General features: G+C 42.3%; 1 protein-coding gene across 1 annotated transcript; it reads right to left on the minus strand.

Annotated features, from left to right (window-relative positions):
- Positions 1-1,252: 1,252 nt before the first annotated feature.
- slc35f6 (solute carrier family 35 member F6) lies at positions 1,253-23,523 on the minus strand. Its single transcript, XM_055635819.1, has 6 exons — positions 23,257-23,523; positions 12,199-12,271; positions 10,819-10,990; positions 9,645-9,860; positions 7,794-7,904; positions 1,253-4,623 (listed from the first exon to the last, which is right to left on the minus strand). The coding sequence occupies exons 1-6, from the start codon at positions 23,331-23,333 to the stop codon at positions 4,154-4,156; spliced, it is 1,119 nt and encodes a 372-aa protein (XP_055491794.1). The 5' UTR covers positions 23,334-23,523; the 3' UTR covers positions 1,253-4,153.
- Between the last annotated feature and the right edge of the window lie 3,086 nt (positions 23,524-26,609).

Consider the following 26,609-nt stretch of genomic DNA (forward strand, 5'->3'; position numbering starts at 1 on the left):
CAAACTCCGGTGGTTGCTTGTTAAACGTTTGCAATAAGCATTTGAATTATGCGCATAACTTGTTTAATGTAAGGTTTGAAAATCTCAATAACTTCTCCATTGCTTTACAGAGAAGCGTGAAAGGAGCAAGTTCTTGCTTTACTTGCTTAGAAGACTACTTCCATAAACCTTTCTGGGTAGCAAATAGGTTTATAGCACAAAGCTACTGAGAATCCTCTGCACTAATGTTACTGGCATACTGCACTGCTGCAATCACTTAACATGAACTATTAAATAAATGCTATTGGAAGCAAGTATTCTGGCTGATTTTTTAAAATGTTCCTTCACTTAGGATTTACAGTGCAAAAATAAAACTTGATTTTAGTCTGCAGAGAATGGTTACTAGGGAACTGCGATTTCTTTCAAATTGTAAAATTGGTCACCAAAAAGACCACAGGATCAAATAAATAAGTTAATGGAAGAGGATCTGGGGGGGTGGGGGGACAGAAACTGCAACTGAAAATGAGTATTGCATACTCAGAAGATTAGGAAGGGGGAGGCTCTGAAACATCCAAAGTTGAAACAATTTTATATTCAAATACCAAGGAATATGCTGCTTGTAATGTTATCCACAAACACTTTAGCACAGGTTATTCCACCACCTCAGGCAATACAGTGCCATTCATCTGGCCAAAAGGAGATATAGTTATGGGACAATGCCAAATGAACAGATCAGTGGACACAGTTCACCAGTCACACAGGGTGTAACACAATTTATATAGCAGTTCAAATGAGGATTTGCATTTTCAAAGATATTTGGAGGAGATATCAGCTCTCACAGATAAGGAGGGACTTTGGACCACAACACAATGCAAGTGGGGCTATAGCCTACTACTAGAATGTTTACATTGCCATCTCATCTCCCCACTCAAACTAATTCTGCAGCTTGCGCCAAGCCTGGAACATTTCATTAGTGTACTGCTCGATTTGAAATAAAGTTATCCCTGCTTTACTGCTTAGTCTTCTCGATGCATTCAAGATCCACAACCCCAGCTTTCAGATATTTCCATTCCTTCAATTTATCAATTCAGATTAAAAGCATTAAAATTATGAACCACAATTCAAGGCTAAAATAGATCTTAAAGAGTTAGGATCCAAAAAGTCACACAAGTGGAAACAGGATTAGGTCAAGGGTCACAAATATTAACCATCGTCAGAGGGGATGGGGAAAAAAGTGAGGGAAATTGAAAGATAAGCAAATTGTAAAGCTCAACAGCTCAGCTTTAGTATAATGCAAACGATTTATACTGGGGAAAGAATAAAAATCAGCTGCTATAACTTTGTGGCAAGTAGGAATGCCAAGATGGTGAAAATCTCATTTGGAAAGGCATGGACTGTGGGAATTTGTAAGGAAGGTTACAGCTGACTGACTTCAATGTTAGAGATTAATAGTGTATTGGATGTGGTCTATGATTTCATCATTGCCTTACACAAGGTGGTCACACTAACACCCATCAGCTCAGTGGCCAGGGTTAAATAAGGTGATAGTTCATGATAATTTGTGATTCAAAGGCTATAGGATATAGGAACATGGCAAAGTTCAAATTATTACATGTGACGGGCATGGGCAAGGTTATGAGCTAGGAGTAGTTCTTCTTCTTGCGTAAGGCGTGCACAGCCTAAAGTTGTAGGACAAATTGTTCTATTTGATCTTACTTGATTGTGCACGCCAGGTTGATTGCATTCGTCAAAACGGGGCGACCACATGAAGGTTGCGATCTCCCACCCAGAGTACAGTTCTCATAAGCCAGGAAAGATTCTCCATCTCACAGGATCGAGTTCCAATTTCAAGTTCAGGTTCAAGTTTATTGTCATGTGTCCCTGATAGGACAATGAAATTCTTGCGTTGCTACTGCACACAGAGCATAATAGGCATTGACTACAAAACACATGAATAAATAAACTGATAAAGTGCAGATAACAAATAATGGGTTATTAATGTTCAGAGTTTTGGCCGAGCCAGGTTTAATAGCCTGATGGCTGTGGGGAAGTAGCTATTCCTGAACCTGGTTGTTGCAGTCCAGGAATTTTAGAATTAGTCCAAGATTTATTCAATGTGGGACCTTACTTTCCAGTAGAAAAATTGCTCACTCAAAACCAATTTGAAAAGGTTTAACATTGATATAGTCCCATTTCCAAAAAGCAACACAATCTGGGATATTGTTGTACACAATGTTTTGAAGACATACATTTAAATAAGTGGTAATTGAGTCTCATAAAAGCCTCAAAGAACGAACAATGTCCTTCATTAAACTGGCTGTAAGTGTAACAGTTTGGTGGGAGCCAGGGTTATTAGAAGTACTTCAAAGCATCCAAAGCATACCACCTCATCTGTGAAACACGGTGGTGGGGTGTTATGGCCTGGGCATGTATGGCTGCTGAAGGTACTGGTTCACTTATCTTCATTGATGATCCAACTGCTGATGGTAGTAGCATAATGAAGTCTGAAGTGTATAGACACATTCTATCTGCTCAAGTTCAAACAAATGCCTCAAAGCTCATTGGCCGGTGGTTCATTCTACAAGACAGTGATCCCAAACATACTGCTAAAGCAGCCGCGGAATTTTTCAAAGCTAAAAAAATAGTCAATTCTTCAGTGGCCAAGTCAATCGCCTAATCTGAACCCAATTGAGCACGACTTTTATATGCTGAAGAGAAAACCCCCAAAACAAGCACAAGCTAAAGATGGCTGCAATACATGCCTGGCAGAGCATCACCATAGAAGACACCCAGCAACTGGTGATGTCCATGAATCGCAGAACTGCAAGCAGTCATTGCATGCAAAGGATATGCAACAAAATACTAAACATGACTACTTTCATTTTTGCTGTGTCTCAAACATTATGGTGCCCTGAAATGAGGGAACTGTGTATAAACACTGCTGCAATTTCTACATGGTGAAACCAAAATGTATAATACCCTTTAATAAAATCTAACAATGTGCATTTTAACCACATGTGATTTTTTTATATTACAAATTTCAAATTGTGGAGTATAGGGGGAAATAAAGAAATTATGGGTCTTTGTCCCAAACATTATGGTCCTCAATTCACCTACTCTGGGCAAGAGACTGCATCTACCCTATCTATTCCTCTATTGTATTGGATGCACAGGTACAGGCAGATAGTGGGCAAATCCACTTTGCTCAGTTAAAGTGGATCTGGAGATAATATGCAAGAAAGGTAGTAATTGACCACATTTCAATGGTCAAAAATCAAGCAGCAGAGAGTGCAATCTTAATTATAGCCCCAATAATGTAGAAATAGCAACCTGCTGCAGTGAAGTGTTGTATTTTTTTATAGACTTAAAAAGGTCACTTTTAACATTCTGCTGCAAAAATATTTCACATGAAAGCGCCAATCTCTTTACAATTATAGGCAAGTCCATTTAAATTATTCCCATTGATAAATAAAACAATTCAATGAAAATGTAAAGTCAATTTAAATTGCAAATATCAGTTAGCACTGGTAACCATTTAAAAAAATCAATACAACAGCAATTCTGGCAATACTTTGTCCATAAACATGAGATAAATGTTAGTGGAAAACAGTTATACATAGTAGACAGATAATGAAGGTTACAGATAGTCATAGCATCAGGTTTTCATTAAAGTGCTTGAGCTTCCAATGGCCCCTTCCAAGATCTGCACACCCAGTAGATTCAGGTACTGCAAAGCTGGGTAAAGAAGGGTCAAACTGCCAAATTCATTTGCTCTCGTGGTGGGGTCCAATAATGGCCTGCAATGGACAGATCAAGGGTTTCATCGGGTGCACCTTGAAGGGGAGCACTTAGGTTTACTGACTATTACCTCAAGTTGCGGAAGATAAAACATAGCTGGAACATTCAGCCAACCAAGCCAGATGTTTCAAACAGATGTTACTTCAGCTGCCTTGCTTGGAGTTCTAAAACAATCCAGGTCTCTTAATGCATCTTTCCCCAAAACACATATAAATATTGTGATCCAGAAAACTATACTCCATAATCAGCCATTCGAGTGTCTGTTTTATTCCACCCCTCTAATGTAATTCTAAAACCACCAATTGTTAAAGACAAAACCTCCGTTGGTCATTGTATGCAAGAAAGGCATTATCCTAAACTTTAATCCATTTAATTTTCATGGACTGGAGTTTATGGAGTCTTTGTCAATCAATAATTCGTCCCTTTCAGGATTTTCCACCCCAGGGCTGTGGTACCAAGGAAGCCTTTCGAGGATTGGTTTATGGAACCCATTGTAGAGGAATGCACCTGTCAGTAGGATTGCGAAGCCCAGGATTTGGAGCCAATGGAATTGTTCCCAACCCACTGCAAGGCTCACTATCCAGATTATTACAGTTCTTAGACTGTCCAGAACCATTCGCGTGGTTGCACTGATTTCTTTTGTCACGCTAATGCCAGCAAAATTGAAGAATGAAATGCTCAAAATATTTCCCAAGAGGGCCATAACAATTAGTGGCTTCTTTGCAATTTGGCAGAAAGCATCAAGTGCATCTTCAAGAACACCCCTTGGGTTGCCACCAAATTCCCCCACTGGGATGTAGTACATTGGAATCAACAGCAAAGTTAGGATGATGAATCCAAAAATACCTAAAAACAAATAAATAATTAAAGTCAACATATTTAAGTTGTTAACCTTAATAATGCAGCAGACATGAATCAGATTAGCAAAAGAGCAGATTCCATGGATAGCAAGTGTTATGAATTTCTCACACTGCATTCATAAATTACCAAATAAACACCAATTTGGGGTTCAAAGTGTTATTAATCACCTTATTGGCATCAATTAAATGTGCAATTTGCAGCATGTTGAATTGCTAGAGAAAAAACCTTTAAACATTTATTGACAGGAGAATGTTTAAGCTTTGGGCAGGCAAAACAATATTATTCCGTGAGTAACACAAGTTAAACACTAATTCAAGATCTACCTTTGAACATGCCAAAGTATTTTTAATTCTGACAGACTGGGAAATGTTGACCTAAAAGCTGAATGTCATTGTACACCAGCTACAAATCCAATACTTGTGCACATCAAGGGTCTACAACTATAGGTAGGGGCATATAACAAGGGACAGGTTGTTTATGGGGGAAATCAGAAGAGTAATTTTTTTTCACCCAGCACATTGTTGGTATCAAGCGGCAGCAGGTTCTCAACATTTCTATAGCAGTATCTAGAAAAGGAATTCAATTGCAAAGACATTGAAGGCCATCTTCCAAATGTTGGTAAGTGAGATTAGTATTGTTAGGTGTTCTATGATTGGCAAGGACAGTGGGCTGAAGCAAAGATCCTATAGCGGAGCAAGATAGCTTACTCCTGTGAAATGCAATGGGCTGATGTGTAGTACGCTAAGGAGGGGATCCTGGGCATTTTCCCCCGCCCATTTTAGTAACTGGAGCCTACCTGACCCGACTCGCAGTGTAATCAATGTTGTGGGGCAACAGTTTGTGTGTGTGATATAGGGTTAGATTCATAATTCTGTCCGTTCATACTTCTTGTCAAGAATAAAATTTGACTCTGGTAATTGTCTTTTTTAATGTTTTTTAAATCATTTCTTTTTAAATGGCTCACAAGCAGTGTTTGAGTTGATTTTGTAGTAACCGGAACCTACCCGACCCGACTCACAGGGTAATTAACATAGCGGGGGAACAGTTTTTGTGCGTGATATAGGGTTAGATTCATAATTCTGTTAGTTCATAATTCTGTTAATTCTCGTTAAAGAATAAAATGTTTATAAAACATACATGAATGTGATATAAATGTATATAATCATGTAACACACACAATTATATTTCTTCTGATTTTTATATCCAATTATGAACTTTATTTCAGACTAGACAAGGAACATTAAATAAGAAACATTGTAAACCTCCCCACAACTTCACACACACAATAGGCCCTATCCCACCCCTCACTCTCTACCCCCCCCCCCCCCCCCCCCGGCACTCCCCTCATCTCCCCCCACACTACAATGTCTCCCCCCCTATGCCCCTCTCCCCGCTGCCCCGGGCCGCACACTCCCTCTCCCCGCTGCCCCGGACCGCGCACCTCTCTCCACGCCCAAGTCAAAGACCAAAGCGAAGAAACAGGAGCGGAGGCGGAAGCGAAGATCCGATCTTTGGCCGGAAGCAAGATAGCGGAACAAGATGGCGGAGCAAGATGGCGGAGGCTGGTTGCTAAAATGGGTCCTATAATCGCCCATGAATCTGCCCATGACCATACTACACGTTTGCGTGAGAGTAAGCCATCTTGCTCTGTTATAGGATCTTTGGGCTGAAGGGCCCATTTTTTCTGTTTGACTCCAAGCCTATTTGGCTTTGCTTTAAAATCCTTTGGGAACTTGGGTCATGGCACTAGCAATGGCTTTGTTAGTTAAGGCAAGTTATTTTTCAATTTAAATTTAGGACTGGCAAATCAGTTTCCTACATTGTTATTAGAATATGTTGCATTCAAAAGTAGTGACTGGAGTGAGGAAGTGAAAGAGGAACAATTTTTTTGCTTGTAAAAATAAAATTTCCAGGAGGAAAGATGATTGCAGAAAGCAGTGAACATTGCCTAGTCCACATAACAATGCTCTCTTTTCACTCCCGGCATCGGGACGGTATATCTGTTGTGCTGCTGCAAGTTAATTGTGCCATCTCAGGATACATACAATAAAAAACTCAAGACAAGTAAAAATTATGTAACAAAGAATCAGTCACACTGGCAGAACCCCTTGAGCAAGATGTTACACAAAAGTTATCCGCAAAATGAAACTTAAACAAGCTTAATATGCACAAAAAGAGACGAAATGCAGAACTTTGTCTTCCAAGACAATTAATTTTAGGTTGAGAATTTTCCCCCTCAATTCTTAATGAATACCCAATTATGAGATTTCTAGTCATCCACTTGAAAATGTTTTAAGCCCCAATATGCTCCCATTCTTCTAGATGACCGTTTCAAACATTTGTGCCCTGTTCATAGCATGCTGGTTCTCTTGGCTGCTAACAATTTTTACTCCCCTTCTCATGTAGACCTTTGTCTTTGGCCTCCATTGCCACAGTGAATCCACATGCAAACTGGAGAAATGGTACCTTGTATTCCACTTGGGTCGCTTACAACTCAAAAACATGAACATAGAATTCTCTAATTTCAAGTTAACCACTCCCTTCACCTTAGTGCACACATTTCTCCCACCATCTCCCGATTATCCCTCCCCACATCTTACCAAGTCACCCTTCTCCACCCCTCCCCCCCTCCACTATACACTCATCTCCCATCCAAGTCCCCATTTTCTTCATCACCCCTTCCTTCCATCTCATTCCCTTCCACCTGCACCCTTCTTCAGCTTTTAATCTCATTCCTCGTCGTGTCCCCTCTAGCCTTTGTCACGTATGCTACTCATTTTTAAATCCCTCCCCCCCCCTCCCCCCCCCCCAATCACTTGCCAGACTTCACCCTGCCCACATTTATCCAACTTCCTCACTGTGCTCCAATCAGTCTGACGAAGGCCCCAGGCCCAAAATGTCATCCGTCCATTCCCTCCACAGATGCCACCTGACCCATTGAGTTCCTCCAACACTATTTTGCTCTACAGTTTCTAGTATCTGCAGTTTGTCCCCATATTCTCAATCTTGTTGAAAGAATCCCATTAAGATTGTCCAACTCCTCAAACAAACCACTGCAATGGTGGAAAATAAAAGCATGGTCATGTTTTATGGCAAAACAGCAGAACACCCTCATTTAAACTGCTTAATAGTTCAAAAGGACGTATATATCATACCTTCTGTGCCCACAGCTCGAAGTGGGTGGACATCATGTTTAGAAACAAATTTTTCCTCCAGCACCATCTGAATAGCAACAATTATTTGTGCCATGACAATAAGGAGGTCTCCTAAAAGATGAATTGAAAAAGATACCAAATAGATTGAATTTGGCCTATTTTACCCTTGTCACTGGTGTGAGACTACAACTTAATTTAGTCTATACAATATTAGCATGAAACATACAGTACCACTGATTAGGTAGAAACCCCACAATACAAAAAGCTGTTTCTGTGGGGAAGGACAATAGTTTGCCCTGATATACTTGGAAGGCTGTTTGCAACTAAATGTCACAGAACTGTGATGGGTCCATGAACATGTGTGAGATTGGGTGTTGGCAGTTAGCCATGATTAAGCATCTTGCAAGTTTGTGACTTGGGTTGGTCAGGACGCAAGCTAGAGATTAGAGATAAATAAACTATAGCCCAATGAACTGAAGGAAAAATAGGATGAAGGACCTGTGCATGTTCATAGATTAATTAAAATTGGTAGATTTTATTATTACTACTGGATAGGAGATAACTTTCCTTAAATAACTAATTGTAAAATTTGAGACTTGGTGGGTTACAGTAGAACAACGAATTTGATAGCACTGGCTGGTGCGTACTCAGGGCTGTTGCTTCAGCTCCAATGACATCAATTCCAACTTGTGCTGCATGGAGTTTCCTTGTTTTCCTTATGACCACATTTCAATTTCCTCCTACATCCCAAGGTGTTAGTAATTAACTGGCCACTAAATTGGGAATCATGTAGGTAAATGGTAGAATGGGGGAATTAATGGAAATCTGAAAGGAATAATAGGATTAGTCCTAATGGGTGCTTGATTGATAGCAGCTGATGGGCCAAAGGGACAGTTACTGTGCTGGAAGAAGCCAAGATGCCTAACTGAAACACCTAAACTACAAAATCCAAGGAGGATATTTCTAAGGAGGCAAAGACAACGAGGGAAACATTAAGGCAATAGCTAAAATGCCAGAGGAGTCATCCAAATGGAGATAGGGTCTGTGCCCAACTGCATGGAGAGTAGATGTCTTTAAGTTCTGAAACTTAAGTAATAAGCCTATGCAGTTCTATAAATTTAATAAGCAAGCCAATGCAATTCATCCAACCCAAAACTATTCATCCCCAAGGAAGTATTTAATTTAGTTTAGAGATACAGCATAGAGACAACTCCTTTGGCCCACTGAGTCAGTACTGACCAATGATCACATGCACACTAATTCTACGCTATGCACTAGGGACAATTTATAATATCCAATTAACCTATAAACCTGCACGTCTTTGTAATGTAGGAGGAAACCAGGGTCGACCCATGGTTGACGAGAGCGTGGGAGAAAGGGGGGGGGGGGGGGGGGTGGCACCGCGAGAGGGGAGGGGAAGAACAAAGGAGGACCCGGCATGGGGGGACCGCGCAATGATGGAGGTGGGGGAACAATGGACAATAAGGAGGGGGGGGGGTGGGGAGGAACAAAGAACAATGGGGACCCAGCTGTGGCGGGAACCGATGTGCGTGGGGGGGGGGGGGGGGGGGGGGGGGAAGAACAAAAGGAGGAGCCGGAATACTTTGTAACTTTGTCAGTGCTGTAGGTGGCTGCTATTTGTATACATTGAGTTTGCAAGCAAAGGATTTCACTGTGCCTAGTCACATGTGCCAATAAAGTATTCCAAACCCAAGCACCCAGAGAACGTACACGCTCCATATAGACAGCACCAGTCCGGATCAAACTTGGGCAGCAACTCTATATCACTACGCCACCCCATTCAATATGGATCTAAATCTAGAGTGGAGGAAATACTAAACACATCATTACCTGTTATCACCCGAGATAGGTGCTGTCCTTGGTCACTCTTTCCACTGACAAAGTCCGCCAAACCAACAACGACAAGTCCACAGATGGTGAAGAAAATTCCTACCCACTGGCTGGCTGTTAACTTGCGGCCCAAGAAGGCAACAGAGAGCAGTCCAGTGAAGATAATCACAGCTCCTCGAAGCATCTGGAAGCTGGAGGCACTGGTCAAGCTCAAAGCTGGAGAGAGATGTACCAACATAACAGGTGTTAGAAAATTTAAAACTAGAAAAATCAGATTCACAACAGATAGGGAGATAAGTTTAGACTTTAGAGATTCAACGTGGAAGCATGCACCTTGACCCACTGAGTCTGCGCTGACCAGCGATCATCCTATACACTAGCACCACCCTACACACCAAGGACAATTTAGTTTTTACCGAAGCCAATTAACTACAAACCTGCATGTCTTTGGAGTGTGGGAGGAAATGGGAGCACCGGGAGAAAACCTACGCAGTCATGGGGGTGAATGTATAAACTCTATACATAAAGCACCCGTAGTCAGGATCAAACCCAAGTCTCTGATGCAGTAAGGTAGCAACTCTACAGCTGTGCCACCCCTATTGGGAATTGGGAATATCATTGAATACACACAATTGACGGATGGTAGTGTCAGCATCATGACCAAGTTACCAGACTAGTAACTTTGGTGCCTGAACCACCAAACACTGATACAAATCCCAATACAGGAGTGTAGAATCTTTTACAGATACAGATACAGCACGGAAACAGGCCCTTCGGCCCACCGAGTCCATACCGACCAGCAATCCCCGCACATTAACACCATTCTACCCACACTGGGGACAATTTACATTTATGCCAAGCCAATAAACCTGTACATCTTTGGAGTGTGGACGGAAACCGAAGATCTAAGTAAACCCACCCAAGTCACGGGGAGAACGCACAAACTCCGTACAGACAAGCACCCATGCCGCCCCCAATTAATCAGCTCATTCTTAATGCAGCCCTGCCGTTTGTCTTCTACAAATTACCCAGTGTTTTTTTCCATTACTAGTCAGCAAAGAGACAAATATACAATGCCACTGATTGACTCTATATCCCAAAGGCCATTCCAAATAGGAGATCCATTGTAATCACAAGGTTATATAGACATTCTTCAAACACTCAGTAGACTTACCAATGTACATAATGCTTGTGGCCAGCATGTCACACAGAGCAGGGGGAAGGAAAATGAAAGAGTTGAAGTTCCTGGCAGAAGCCATTTGTGGTTCTGGTTTTTGTCGATCATAGCACAAAACTATGTGGAAAGCAGCCAGGCAGCAGACTTCCCCAAGGAACATTCCCACTGCCTACAAACAACAAAAGTGTTAAATTGCAGATGGTCTTGTTTAAGGTCAGACAGCATTGGCTTTCAACTGAAGATTTTAAATGCAAGCATGGATCCAGTTTGCTTTACATATGCAACAGATTTCTTTTCTGAAGAGGTGACCAAATGGATTGTTGAGCAGGGTAGGAGACATTGTCTACAAGGTCCCACATGGTAGCTAGCCAATTGAAAACGTATTTTGGAGGAGAATGTAGTGGCATGGTTAGCAGGTTTGTAGATAACACCAACCTAGGTGGTGTTGTGGACAGTGATGTCCATAAGAGGATATAGATCAACTGGAAAAGTGGACACAGGAGTAGCAGATATCATTTAAAATCGGACAGTGAGATGGGATGCACTTTGGGAATTTAAAGCAGGACATGTAAAGGAAACCAGACAGGACCTGTATAGCAAATGGCAGAGCCCTGAGAATGTGGAATGGAGATCATGTACAAGGTCCTTGAAAATGGCAACACAGGTAGACAGGTCGTGAGGAAGGGATATGGTGTGCTCTTCATCAGCAGAGGCACTGAGAAAACAGGCTGTACAAAGTTGTACAAAACATTACCTAGGCTGCACCTAGCAGCATTTTGTGCAGTTCTCGTTGCCACACAGGAAACATGTCATTAACTAGAGGATGCAGAAAGGATTGAGAAGGTCACCACCTGGTTTGGAGGCTGCGAGTTAAAATAAAAATTTAGATGGGTTGGAGGCAGAGGTAAGATGATAGCAGCATACAAAATTGAAAGTAGTAGATATAATAGGCAGGGTCTATTTCCTATGGTATCCAAAACTAGATGGTATCCATTTAAAGGCATGAGAGGGGGTTTGAAAGGGATCAGTGACAAATTTGCTATTTCTCTCAATCCCCTCCCTGTCTGTATTGAGTAGTTGGCATGTGGAGTATACCATAGGTGGAGGAGGCAGGAAAGTAACATTTAAAAGGCATTTGAATTTTAACAGGTGCATGAATGAGTGGGCAGAGTGATATGGAATTAATGCAGTTAAGTAAAATTAATGTAGATAGGCATGAAATCGGCATTGACATGGTGGTTCTATGTTACACAATGACTAATGTTTTCTTGCCTCATTAATCATTGCTCTCATGTATGGATAGAGTGGTTGATTAGAGTACCCTCAAGTTAAATTGTCACATGTTATGGCTGCAGCTGCTAGCTAGCACATACTCGCCTGAAGGAAAGGATGATTGAACTTGTGAACCGCTGATCCATGGCAACCCGCAGCACTGAAGTCATCTGCCCACCTGACAAGTTTAAAAACAATGGTAAAAATAATGCTTTGCAACACATAGAGAGCTTTGTCATAAATGATAGGAGCAGAGTTAGGCCATTTGGCCCATCAAGTCTACTCCACCACTCAATCATGGCTGATATATCTCTCCCTCCGAACCCAAATTTGTCATTTGATGTTAGCTTCTACCAACATTTTCCTTCATCAATAAATGTTAACACCTTATAGCCATGGATGTTACTAGGAGTCTAGACAAAATGTGCATTTAAAATAAGAGTTGCTGATTCAGTTGGAGTCAGCAGTCTTTCCAGGACGTGTTCATCACCAGCATACGACTGCTGGTCCCAAAAAGCAGTTCAGTAGACCATGGAGATAGTAAAGTATTAACCACATTGCAGAAGGTCTAAATTCACCAAACCAAACTCGGCAAGGGCAACACATTTACTCCTTTAAGGACTTTTAGCAACCAAAACTTTAAAGATAAATAAATCAACCAGTTGTTTCATGGTAACTATCACCAGTAACCAATTAAACTTTTGAATTAAGTGAATGTTATAAACAATTTGCAGCTATTGTACAAAGATTTGAATTCTGGATGAGATTGTTAGTCCAGATCCCAGACAAATTACACCTTAGTCACGACAGCAAAAATCACACTATTCAGACTGAAGGTCTGAAGAAGGCTCCCAACCCAAAACATTGCCTATCCATGTTCCCCAGAGATGCTGCTTGACCCACCAAGTTACCCCAGGACATATCCTCTTTTTATTGTAAACCAGCATCTGTTGCTCCTGGCGTCTATAACAATTGTGTTTTTTTGTATTCACTACCCAACTAGTTTCTATTTCAAATGTAACAGCTTAGGCTGATAAGCAGGTAAAACCCTTTGATGAGTATTGTGAGTATTATTAGGCAATTTCCACCATCGCCCCTCATCCAAGTTCTACCCATTGTAGACCAGGGCCAGGAAACATCAACAGCAAGATTACTAATGATAATGGCAGTACTCAATAAGGACTGGACGCGGGAGAGTTATGGGGAGCAATCCCATGCTCATGCTCATTTGATATGCTCATTTGATACCCATTGTACAACCAAGCAGGGAAAAAGCATTTCCCCAGCCAAAATACGTGGATGCCAACTGTTGCCTCCATCTTATCTGCTACCACCTTGGCATTAGACAAAAGCCAGACCTTCATGGTCATAAATAATTCAGTATCGCAAGCATTATTTGAAGAACTAATCCTTGCGGATTAAAATGTTGGACATATTTATGGTACTGCTTTCGTCTAGTACTTGACCAATAGTTGGCAAGGGCTATTTGGCTGAGCACAAGCCAAGACAGGAGTGCCTTCAGGATATCCTGCTTCCAAATGGAGGACTGAAGGCTAGGTATAATACCTCTAGCAGGAAGAACTAAACAGGCTTTGTGTTATAATAGGTTGTGTTATAATAAGAGTACTACATCCCAAATGAGGGATTTAGAACAAATTTGGCAAGCTATGAAGAGTGAGACAAGATTGTCATGGAAAGTAAATCAGTTACAGATAAGTGGAGAAGTGGCAGTAGGAGTTCAATGTGACCAAGCGAGGTATCACACTTGGGACGTCAAATGCAAGGAGAAAGTCTACAGATAATGCCAAGACCCTTAACACAACTAATGTACAGATAGACACTAAATGCTGGAGTAACTCAGGGGTCATTCTCTCCAGAGATGCTGCCTGTCACGCTGAGTTACTCCAACATTTTGGGTCTATCTTTGATTTAAACCAGCATCTGCAGCTCTTTCCTACACAATGTACAGATGGATCAAGTTCAAGTTCATAGCTTCTTGAAAGCAACAAGTAGATAGCAGTAAAGACCGCATATGGTATACTGGTTTTCAGTGGTTAACCAGGGATTTCAATGGTCTTTGGTTAGACTGCTTTTGGAATATTGCATGCAGTACTGGTCATCCCATTACAAGAAGCATGTCAAGGTTTGGAGATGGTACAGAGGATATTTACCAGAATTTTGCCTGGATTAGAATCTATTAGCTACAAGGACAGGTTGGGCAAACATGTTTTCTTTGGGGCATAGAGGTTAATGGGAGACCCAATAGAAGTATATAAAGTTATGAAATGCATAGATAGGAGAAAAAAATAGGCGCAGGAGTAGACAATAGGTGCAGGAGTAGGCCATTTGGCCCTTCGAGCTAGCACCACCATTCAATGTGATCATGGCTGATCATCCACAATCAGTACCCCATTCCTGCCTTCTCCCCATATCCCACTCTCTTGAAAGCATTCAGAGCACCAGCCTCCGCCACCCTCGGAGGCAGAAAATTCCACACTCATAACTGTGTAAAAAAGTATTTCCTCATCTCCATTCTAAACGGCTTACCCCGTATTCTTAGGCCAGTCAGCCCTTCGAGACAGCACCACCATTCAATATGATCATGGCTGATCATCTAAAATTAGTACCCCGTTCCTGCATTTTCTACATATGCCTTGATTCCTTTAGCCGCCAAGAGCTATATCTAACTGCCTCTTAAAATCAATTAGTGAATGGCCACCATTGCCTTCTGTGGCAGATAATTCCAGATTCACAACTCTCTGGGTGAAAAAGTTTTTCCTCATCTCAGTCCTAAATGGATTCCCCTTATTCTTAAACTGCGACCCCTGGCTCTGGACTATCCCAACATCGGGAACATTTTTCTTGCATCTAGCCTGTCCAATCCTTAAGAGTTTAATATGTTTCTATAAGATCCTCTCTCATTCTTCTAAATTCCAGTGAATACAAGCCCAGTCGACCCTTTATTTCATCGTATGTCAGTCCCGCCATCCCGGGAATTAACCTGATGAACCTACGCTGCACTCCCTCAATAGCAATGTCCTTTCTCAAATAAGGAGACCAAAATTGCACACAATACATAATAGATGCGGTCTCACCAGGGCCCTGTACAACTGCAGTAGGACATCCTTGCTCCTCCACTCAAATCCTCTCGCAATGGCGGCCAACATGCCATTTGCTTTCTTCACTGCCTGCAGTACCTGCATGCTTACATTCAGTGGCTGATGTACAAGCACACCCAGCTTTGTTGCACCTCCCCTTTTCCTAATCTGACACTATTCAGATAATAATCTGCTTTCCTGTTCTTGCCACCAAAGTGGATAACCTCACATTTATCCATGTTATGCTGCATTGCCATGCATCTGCCCACTCACCCAACCTATCCAAGTCACCCTGCAGCCTCATTGCCTCGTCCTCGCAGCTCACACTGTCAACCAGCTTTGTGTCATCCGCAAACTTGGAGATGTCACCATATAACCATACAACAATTACAGCACGGAAACAGGCCATCTCGGCCCTACAAGTCCGTGCCGAACACTTATTTTCCCCTAGTCCCATCTACCTGCACTCAGACCATAACCCTCCATTCCTTTCCCATCCATATACCTATCCAATTTATATTTAAATGATAAAATCGAACCTGCCTCTACCACTTCCACTGGAAGCTCATTCCATACAGCCACCACTCTCTGAGTAAAAATGTTCCCCCTCATGTTACCCCTAAACTTCTGACCCTTAATTCTGAAGTCATGTCCTCTTGTTTGAATCTTCCCTACTCTCAATGGGAAAATCTTATCCACGTCAACTCTGTCTATCCCTCTCATCATTTTAAAGACCTCTATCAAGTCCCCCCTTAACCTTCTGCTCTCCAAAGAATAAAGACCTTTCTCTGTAACTTAGTTGCTGAAACCCAGGCAACATTCTAGTAAATCTCCTCTGTACTCTCTCTCTATTTTGTCACATTTAATTCCCTTGTCTAAATCATAAGTAACTGGGATCCTAGCACCGAGCCTTGCGGCACCCCACTAGTCACTGCCTGCCATTTTGAAAAGGACCCTTTAATTCCTACTCTTTGCTTCCTGTCTGCCAACCAATTCTCTATCCATGTCAATATTCTACTCCCAATACCATGTGCTCTAATTTTGCACTAAAGTCCAGTTACAGAGAGGGCAGAGAGAAAAAAATTTCCCCCCTGACCCGAGGACATCGTTTTAAGGTAAGAGCGAATAGTTTACATGAGATTTAATAAGAATCTGAGGGGTAACTTTTTCATACAAAGGGTGGTGGGTGTATGGAACAAGCTGCCAGAGGAGGTAGTTGAGGCTGGGACTATCCCTATGTTTAAGAAACAATTAGATAGGTACATGGATAGGACAGGTTTGGAGAGATATGGACCAAACTCGGGCTGGTGGGACTAGTGCAGCTGGGACATGTTGGCCAGTGTGGGCAAGTTGGGCCTCTTTTATGACTATATGACAAGACTCCATGAGTGGAGAATGTTCTTTTAAATAGAGAATTGTGGGTGCCTGGAACACTGCTATGGATGGTAGCAGAAGCTGATACGATAGTAGTGCTCAAAAGGCTTTTAGATAGGCACTTGGTTGTGCAGGGAAAGGAGGGATATGGATTCCACAGAGGCAGAGGACATTAGTTCAACTTGGTATTGTGCCAGGCACAGACATTGTAGGCTGCAGGGCCGGTTTCTGTGCTTCCATCATATTCACTGCATCTCCCACAACTACCCTACTAAATCCATCCTCAAAAGAACAGCAATAGGTCAAAACATGTTATGCCTAATCTGCTCAATTTTGCAAGCAGCTTGCTATTAAATGCTTCATTTCATATTTCAGCATTTTTCTGCCAAACCACAATCAGGGATATTGGTCAGTAGTTCCTTGTCTTTCTTCCTCGAGTGGCCATTACATCATAATCATTAGTATATAGCAGCTGAAATCACATGATACACAATGAAAGATATTCAAGTGTTGATCAGTGTCTCGGAAGTTCATAGGAACACCAAATTCACCAGAATTAGCAGTCAAGCGAGTTGATAAAGGCTAGATCAATAATATTGAATGCAGGTGCATCATTTTCAGTGCTAAACATTTGAAGCAATTCCCATCCCACAAACTAGAACAAAAAAAGACAATAGAAACTCGTTAGTTGTCTTTAGCACTTCTAGTCAATGTTAAAAGGAATAAATAGCAATTACTTCAAATTGTTGTAGTGTAATAAACATAAAGGGAAAAATGTATCATGAGAAGGTGCTTAACCTTTAAGCAAGTCTACATCTTTCAATGTGGCAGCAGAAGTAGATAAGTCTGCTCTTCAGCCGAATAGGATCATGGTTCAGCCTCATGGGGTCAGATAGCTAAACATATATTCTGCAACTGATTATTCACAGCCCTCCAAGGACTTAAAGACTGACAGGGACTTATTCCAAAGGCTTGCAACATCAAATGTTTCTCCTCAATTAACTTAACCTGAAGATCTACAACCTTTAATCAATCTCCCAGTACCAAGCAAATTCACTCACTTCAGTACAGGTCATTCCTTCATCTCTGAATCAACACTATATTTCCATGGGATTTATAGCTGCTAACACACATTTGCAGATACCAAATGGATGGGGAAGACAAGTCCCAGATCCTGCAGCCCAGCTTTTTGAAAGCAGCCATGGAGATAGGGAATGCACTGGTTATCATTTTCCAGCAATCCACAAATTCTAGAATTATTTCCAGATTGGCAGGCGGCAAATGAAACTCCAGTACTTGAGGGTTAGGAAAACAAGATCTGTTAGCCTGACCATACAACAGGAATAAACATGGATTAGAATGCATTAAGTATTAAACAAGATCATTGGAAAATATTATTAGTGTTAACACAAATGTAAAAACCACTACTAATAGCACAAACTAGCCCCTTCTGCACACACCAGTTACAATGTACAACATCCTACAAACTCTCAATCATGCCTCCATTTCAGCTTTCACCAAACCAGCCTATTCAGTGTTACCTCATTTCAGACCTCAGTGGGATTGGAATCCTTTGAGCACTTAATGGTCCCTGGTCATGTCAGAACAAGGTTAAAATCCCAGAGAAAAAGTGCAGTGCACAACAAAAGGTCAGCAATTTCAATGCATTTATGGCAACGTCACACATCACTCAATATACCAACACAGGCAGCATCCTGGCAAATCTCCACTATCCATCTCCAAGGAGACTGTAACAAACACAATAAACAATTAATAATGGTATTTATCTCATTAGGCAGGCTGAGCTGATACTCTTACATAAGAATTGAGGAGATTTCATTTTAAGATACAAAAATCTTATAGGAGTAATGTTTTCCCCTGGTCAAGGGATTCTAGACCCCTCCCCCCCCCTCAAACACCCTGTTAGAGATATTCTCTCTATTCTACAATACTCCTGACCATCTCCTACTGAAAGCAAGCTTGTTTTTTCTCTCATGGTTCTGACAAAGGTTCCCAGATCTAAACATTAACCATTTTGCCTTCCACAGATACTGCCTGATAAAATGTTTGTCCAGGATTTACAAAATGCATTTCAGAGTTCATCATTCTGAATTGACAGGAGAAAAATGTCTTCACTCAGTAGTGGGGGAAATCTGTTATTCTCTAATAAAGAGGGCCATGAAGGCTCACCATGTATATTCAAGACAGAATAGATTTAGAGAAAGGAAATCATGGAATGTGTATTTACTGCATACACTAAAGAGGGACACAGGCAAATTCAACCATGATCTAATTGAATGAAACAGCAGTAAGAGGGACAAATGACCCCATCCCGCTTCCATGTTATTTCCTTAGAGACCAAAGCAGCCCTGGTATTGTAGATGAAGCCTACTGCAGTCAACACAACCTTGCACTCCAACCCTCATGCAATACACTACTTGCTTTGATCAACATCAATTTAAAAGTCAGACTAAAAATCAGAATATTGGGTTATGGAAGTTAAGAGGTCGTGTTACAGTTGTACAAGACATTGATGAGGTCACATTTAAAGGCCGTATTTAGACAATTGTGTTCAGTTTTGGTCACCCTGTTATAGGAAAGATGTTGTCAAGCTGTAAAGGGTGCAGAGAAGATTTAAGAGGATGTTGCCAGGGCTCGAGGGCCTGACTAGAGGGAGGGTGTTGAGCTGGCTAGCACTTTATTCCTTGGCGAGCAGGAGGAAAAGGGGTGATCATAGAAGTGTACAAAACTATGAGACGAATAGATCAGATAAATGCACAGAGTCTTTTACCCAGAGTAGGGGAAATCAAGAACAAGAGGACAGGATTAAGGGGGGAGATTTAATAGGAACCCGAGGGGTCACTTTTTTTTAAACCCAAAGGGTGGCGGACACATGAAACAAATTGCCAGAATAGGTACGTGTAAGAAGAAACTGCAGATGCTGGTTTAAACCGAAGATAAGACACACAAAGCTGGAGTAATTCAGCGGGACAGGCAGCATCTCTGGGGAGAAGGAATGGGTGACAGTTCAGGTCTAGACCCTTCTTCAGACTGGTTAAGGATAAGGGAAAGAAAATATATAGACAGTGATGTGGAGAGATAAAGAACAATGAATGAAAGATATGCAAAAAAGTAATGATGATAAAGGAAACAGGCCATTGTAAACTGTTTGTAAGGCGAAAATGAGAAGCTAGTGTGACTTGGGTGGAGGAAGGATAGAGAGAGAACGAATGTTGGGGCTAGCTGAAGTGAGAGAAATCAATATTCACACTGGGCTGTAAGCTGCGCAAGCAAAATATGAGATGCTGTTCCTCCAATTTGCATTTAACCTCACTCTGACAATGGAGGAGACCGAGGACAGAAAGGTCTATGTGGGTAGACACAAAATGCTGGAGATCTCCACAAGGTCTGCGTGAGAACGGGAAGAAGAATTAAAGTGTCCAGCAACCGGGAGATCAGGTTGGTTCAGGCGGGCAAGAGCGAAGGTGTTCCGCGAAACGATCGTCCAGTCTGCATTTGGTCTCGCCGATGTACAAGAGTCCACATCCTGAACAAACGATACAGTAGATGAGGTTTAAGAAGGTGCAACTGAACCTCTTCCTAACCTGAAAGGACTATTGGGGTCCCTGGACAGAGTCGAGGTTTAGGTGGGAAGGATGAGTTAACCAGAGAGTTGCAGAGTGAACGGTCTCTGCGGAAGGCGGAAAGGCGTGGAAATGGGAAAATGTGGCTAGTAGTGTGATCCCGTTGGAGGTGGCGGAGGATTCTGTTTTGTATGCGACAGCTGATGGGGTGGAAGGTAAGGACTAGGGGGACTCTGTCTCTGTTGCAACTAGGGATAGGGGGAGCAAGGGTGGTACCGAGGAGACACGAGTGAGGGCCTCATCTATGATGGGAGAGGGGAATCCCCGTTCCCTAAAGAATGAGGACATCTCGGATGTTCTAGTATGGAACACCTCATCTTTGGCGCAGATATACGGCGTAGACGGAGGAATTCAGAGTAGGGGGATAGAGTCTTTGCAGGAAGCGGTGTGGGAAGAAATCTAGTCAAGATAGTTGAGGGAATCAATGGGTTTGTAATAGATGTCAGTCAATAGTCTATTTCCTGTGATGGAGACTGTGAGATCAAGAAAGGGGATAGAGGTATCGAAGATGGTCCAAGTAAATTTGAGCACAGGATTGAAATTGTTGGTGAAGTTGATGGAAGTCCATGATTTCTGTATGGGTGCAGGAGGTAGCATCGATGCAGTCATCAATGTAACAGAGATAGAGTTTGGGGATAGGGCCAGTGTACGCCTGGAACAGGGATTGTTCAACGTACCCTACAAAGTGGCAGGCATAGCTGGGGCCCATGTGGGTGTTAGTAGAGGGAAATTGGGTGGTCCAATACAATATACAATATTTATTGCGTCATTTGAACCTCAGTGAGGCTCAAACAAAACTGTTTCCACAGCCATCCAAACAGACAATTCCTACAAGACATACAAACAATTCAATTTACAGAAACATCCATCACAGTGAATCTCCTCCTCACTGTGATGGAAGGCAAAGTCTTTTCTCTCCCCTGCACCATTTCTCTCCCATTGTCGAAGCCCCAGGCGGGCAATGGTAAGTCCCACGGCCATTTAAAGCCGCGCCGGGCGATGTACGGCCCCGCTCCGGGTCGTTCCAACCACGCGACACAGGTGGGAGAAGTCGCGTTGCGGGAGAATCCGAAAAGCGGTCTCCACCCAGACCCGCGAGCTCCCGATGTCCCAGTCCACCGGTCTGCAACTGCAACTGGAGCCTCCGAGCTCGGGGGTCGGGCCGCAGCAGCGAGCCACCACCGCTCCCCAAACTCCGAAGCCGCACGATGGTGAGTAGTCCGCAGCTCCGCGACTGGAGCTCCCCAGGTCGTTCTGGTTGGAGGCCGCTCCACAGTGCTAGGCCCCAACGACGACGGAGACCCGACAGGGAAAAGGTCGGGTCTCCCGTGCAGGGGGAAAAGATTTTTAAAAGTTCCCCCCCCCCACCACACCACCCGCATATACACAGTTAAAAACAGTATTAAAAAACACGAACAACTACATTAACTAGACAAAAAAAAAGACAGACAGGCTGTAGGGGCCGCTGCAACGCAAGTCACGCCGCCACAGGAACAGGGATGGATCGAGGAAGAAACAGAGGGCTTTAAGTGCTTCCTGGTGGTGGATGGTATAGACAACAGACAATAGACGCAGGAGTAGCCAGCACCGCCATTCAATGTGATCATGGCTGATCATCCCCAATCAGCACCCCGTTCCTGCCTTCTCCCCATATCCCCTGTAGTGTGACTGAACGTTCATAATAAAAACGAGAGAGTGGGGATTCGGAAAGCGGAAGTGATTAAAGAGACGAAGGACGTGAAGCATCTTGGACATAGGTCGGGAGAGATTGGACCAGTGGGGATATGATGGTGACAAGGTATGTGGAAATAATCTCCGTGGGACAGGAGCACGCAGAAACAATGAATCTGCCAAGGCAGTTGAATTTGTGGAGAAGGTAAAAGCAGGAGGTGTCTGAGAGTTGTCGTCTGGCCTCAGCCCAGCAGAGGTCAGCACGCCAGCACCTCCCTTGTCGGCGGCTTTGATTATGATGTCAGGGTTGCTGCTGAGTGAGTGGAGGGCTATACGTTCGGGGGGGGGGGGGGGTGGAAAGGTTGAGACAGTTGATGTCAGCAGTTAAAAAGAAAGAGGTCTAGAGAGGGTGGAAGGCCGTTCTGGGGAGACCAAGTTGAGACAGGTATATCATAATGCTTAAGAGACATTTGGACAGGTACATAGATAAAATAGCTGCAGAGGGTTATGGGCCAAGTACAGGCAGGTGGGACTAGTGCAGATGGGGCATGGTGGTCAGCATGGACAAGTTGGGCCAAATGGCCAGTTTCTATAGTGCATGACCCAATGACAACCACATCTCCACGGATGCCATTTTATACATCAAGTATTGCAGCATTGACTTTTTTTTTAAACATAGTGATGCATGAGAAATGTAATGCTTTGGATTTCATTGAAGTGTACCGCTCCACATACTCTATTCTGTACCTCATTGTTACGATTCACTTCTTCCCTTACCCCCACTTCCCATCCAAATTTGGAATCTAACCACGCCAGTAATTAAAATGTTAGCAGTTGCATTTAAAATATACAATTTAAAAAAAAAATGACGAGATTGAGGTCCTCACAAGTGTAAAGTACCTGCCCTTTAACAGCTGAGTCCCGTTGACTACCATGGTGCAGAGCCCTGCGGTATAACTACAGTTTTCTTGCCTTGCTTTTAATGCGAATAAGGCACAAAATAAGGGTTGAAATCCCACAATGGGATCACGGCATTAAACCCTGTTTAAGGCATTAAACTATGTTTAATGCAAATAACACAATTTAGCCCATACCCTTGCCCCACAGGAGGCCGAAATTAATTTCCTTCGCCGGATGGAATCTCGAATAGATGATATTAGGAAGGACGACGCTGGTGGATTTCAAATAAACTGGATTAGAAGAGGATTTGCAAACAAAATCTCCAAATGCAAAATGCTAGCAGATTATCCATTGAGTGAGAGAGGGAGGGAGGGAGGGAGGGAGGGAGAGCTTCCATCAATGAAGCAAGCTGCAGCTGAACGAGGTGCCCGTCTCTCTCTATGTGTGTGTGTGTGTACACTACAGCAGACACTTACTTGGCAGACAGTGTGTTAATGGAGCCAGTGACGAGCATCGTCGCTGCCAGGCACAACTGATACTTGGACCACGCCATCGAAGCGCTGAAATAATGCCGATCCGGCCGGGAATTCGGCGGCTTTATAAAGGAAACTAACTCTTCCCCGTCATTACAGGAACCAGAAATCACATGATTAGTCAGCTGAGACCCAGTCACGCTGACAGAGCAACTGCAACAAACTCCGTGCAACGACCAGCAGGCTGAATAAAAGCCAATCTCAACTCAACTCAACTAGCCTTCATTTCTGAGTTATTTTTTCCTCTCTGGGGGAGTAAATGTTGTAATGTTTAAAAGAGCATAGTTTGCAATAATCATTTAAAAAAAATCTCTTAACTTTCACTTCCCTGTATTTCTGTTCATGAAGTCTTCTGCGTCCAGTGGTCATTGACAAAACCACACCTGACTCCTGAAGTGTGTTTCTGATCTGTTGGCCAGGTGTTTGGGGTTTTTTTCTTTTTTATAGAGAGAATTCTTCAGTCATCAGCTGTGGAAGTCTTCCTTGGCCTGCCAGTCCCTTTGTGATTAGTAAGCTCACCAGTGCTCTCTTACTTCTTAATTACGTTACAAACGGTTGATTTTGGTAAGCCTAAGGTTTTGCTGATGTCTCTAACAGTTTTATAATGCCTCGTAATGCCTTTTTTTGACTTTCATTGGCACAACTTGGGTCTGCATGTTGATAAACAGCAATAAAAGTTTCCAAGGGTGATGAAAAGACTAGGTGCTGAGAGCTCTTATACCTGCGTTAAGGAGGCAATTAAAAACAACTGAGCAATTACAAACACCTGTGATGCCATGTGTCCCAAACATTATGGTGCCCTGAAATTGGCGGGGGCGGGTTTATGTATAAACACTGCTGTAATTTCTACATGGTGAAACCTAAATGTATAAAAATGGCCTTTATTAAAATCTGACAATGTGCACTTTAACCACATGTGATTTTTTTTTCTATAACAAATCTCAAATTGTGCAGTACAGAGGCAAATAAATAACTGATGGGTTTTTGTCCCAAACATTATGGAGGGCGCTGTAGTTAATTTAACATGTTAAAGCACGTTATTGTTCGTGCTTGAGCATGAAACAGAATAATTTGGATAAAATATTGAACAATGTTTCACCTGCTGAAACCTCCAGTACAACTTACTTATTACAAATTAATTCAGTGTTTGGCAAGAAGAAAAACATGCGGCGAGCCATCTACTTGAACTGGTACGAAAAGCAGATGACGGTGGTGGGGCAGGTAGTGTCGAGAAAGCAGGGACTCTGCATAGCAATGTTACAAAATTTTGAGATTTTAAAAATCAAGTCTGCAATTTATCCCATCAGATAAAGCATAACAATAAGTTTAATTTGACACCAAATTCACTTTCATATCTCTAGTATTAAAAAAGTTATGGCCATTTTCATACTCGGAAATTAGCATCTTGTTCCCTATTGATTTTCAATGGACATTACGAAAAAGCTGTGATCTTGGATTGTCAAAAGCCCATTTCTTAAGGAAAGATTAACATTTTTAAATAGCCTAAGTGTCCAAAGATTATTCACAAATAATTCACAATATAACATGATTTTTATATCTAATTTACATTAATTTATAGGCCAAATGGAAGGAATTTAGTGTTCAATTGCTGTAAATAAATGCCCATTTAAATCGGCTTTCTAGTGGGTTAATGTGGAACGCGCTGGTTTAGAACGTTGACATCGTGCTGGATTAGTGCCCTCAAATGCCGAGAAAAATACTGCGGGATATAAAAAGCCCAAAATGAACTACTCGCTATAGATAACTTGATATTGAGGGTTATATATATGCCCCATTTAATGTAAAAATAAGGTACATACCTTTAATTGTTTGCTTTATAAAACCCTGGGGCTGCGAGAGGTTGCGGAATGAGACAGTAATTTTAAAACTATTTGAACTATATTATCGAGGCCTATAAAACTAATAATACCTTTTGCGACCGGGTCTTGCAGCGATTTTTCGTTAATGATTTACTAGGCTGAACATCTGCGATTAGTACAGCCTAGTAAAAATCGCGTTTTAAACCCGCCCCCTCCAAACAGCGCCAAAATCGCGGACATGGCTGAGGGCAGATTCCCAATGACGATTCAGGTAGGTTTTGTAACATACCTACTCTGCAGAAGGACTTGGATAGGTTGGGAGAGTGGGCAGGGAAGTGGCAGAAGGAATATGGTGGTGCAAAGTGTGGAGTCATGCAATTTGGTAGTAGAAATAAAGGTGTGGATTCTTTGCTAAATGGGGAGAGAATTCAGAAATCAGAGGTGCAAAGGGACTTGGGAGTGCAGGTGCAGGATTCCCAAAACATTAATCTGCAAATCGAATCGGTAGTAAAGAAAGCAAATGCAATGCTAGCATTTATTTTGAGAGGGCTTCCATACAAAAACAGGGATGTAATGCTGAGTCTCTATAAGGTGCTGGTCAGGACGCATTTGGAATATTGTGAACAATTTTGGGCACCATATCTCAGGAAGGATGTGCTGGCTCTGGAGAGGGTCCAGAGGAGATTTACAAGGATTATCCCAGGAATAAGTAGGTTAACATATGATGAACGTTTGACGGCACTGGGCCAGTACTTACTGGAATTTTAGAAGATGTTTCCACTAGTGGGAGAGTCTAGGACTAGACGTCTTAGCCTCAGAATTAAAGGAAGTTATTTTAGGAAGGAGACAAGGAGGAATTTTCTTTGGTCAGAGGGTGGTGAACCTGTGGAATTCTTTGCCACCGAAGGCTGTGGAGGCCAGGTCAGTGAATATATTTAAGGCAGAGATAGATAGATTCTTGATTAGTACAGGTGTCAGAGGTTATGGGGAGATGGCAGGAGAATGGGGTTAGGTTGGAGAGATAGACCAGCCATGATAGAATGGCAGAGTAGACATGATGGGCCGAATGGCCTAATTCTGCCCCTATCATTTATGATCTTATAAGTTATGAGCTGCTAACATCCATGTGGTAAAAATACTCATCCAGTGCTTTCGGCTGGGGACTTCCAGATGCAATAATGATGCTGAAATGGTGATATGCTCCCAATTTAGGTTGGCCTGTATAATAATAGGAAATTACAGACTGTACTATTCCTATTAACCTTCTGCCCTTGTCTTCATTATATTAGAATTAATAAGTTTAGATATTCTTGGCGAATTGCTGAAGTGCAACATGTACAAAGTTCCCAGAAATGGGCATTGCAGGTGGAGAGGGAAATGAAGAAGTCATTTGTCTTGCTGGCCTTAACCAGTCAAGGAATGGAGTATAGAAGTTAGGATATTACATTACAGTTGTACAAGACGTTGGTCAGTCCG

This window comes from Leucoraja erinacea, chromosome 5 (genome assembly GCF_028641065.1).
Source record: "Leucoraja erinacea ecotype New England chromosome 5, Leri_hhj_1, whole genome shotgun sequence".
Classification (NCBI taxonomy): Eukaryota; Metazoa; Chordata; class Chondrichthyes; order Rajiformes; family Rajidae; genus Leucoraja; species Leucoraja erinaceus.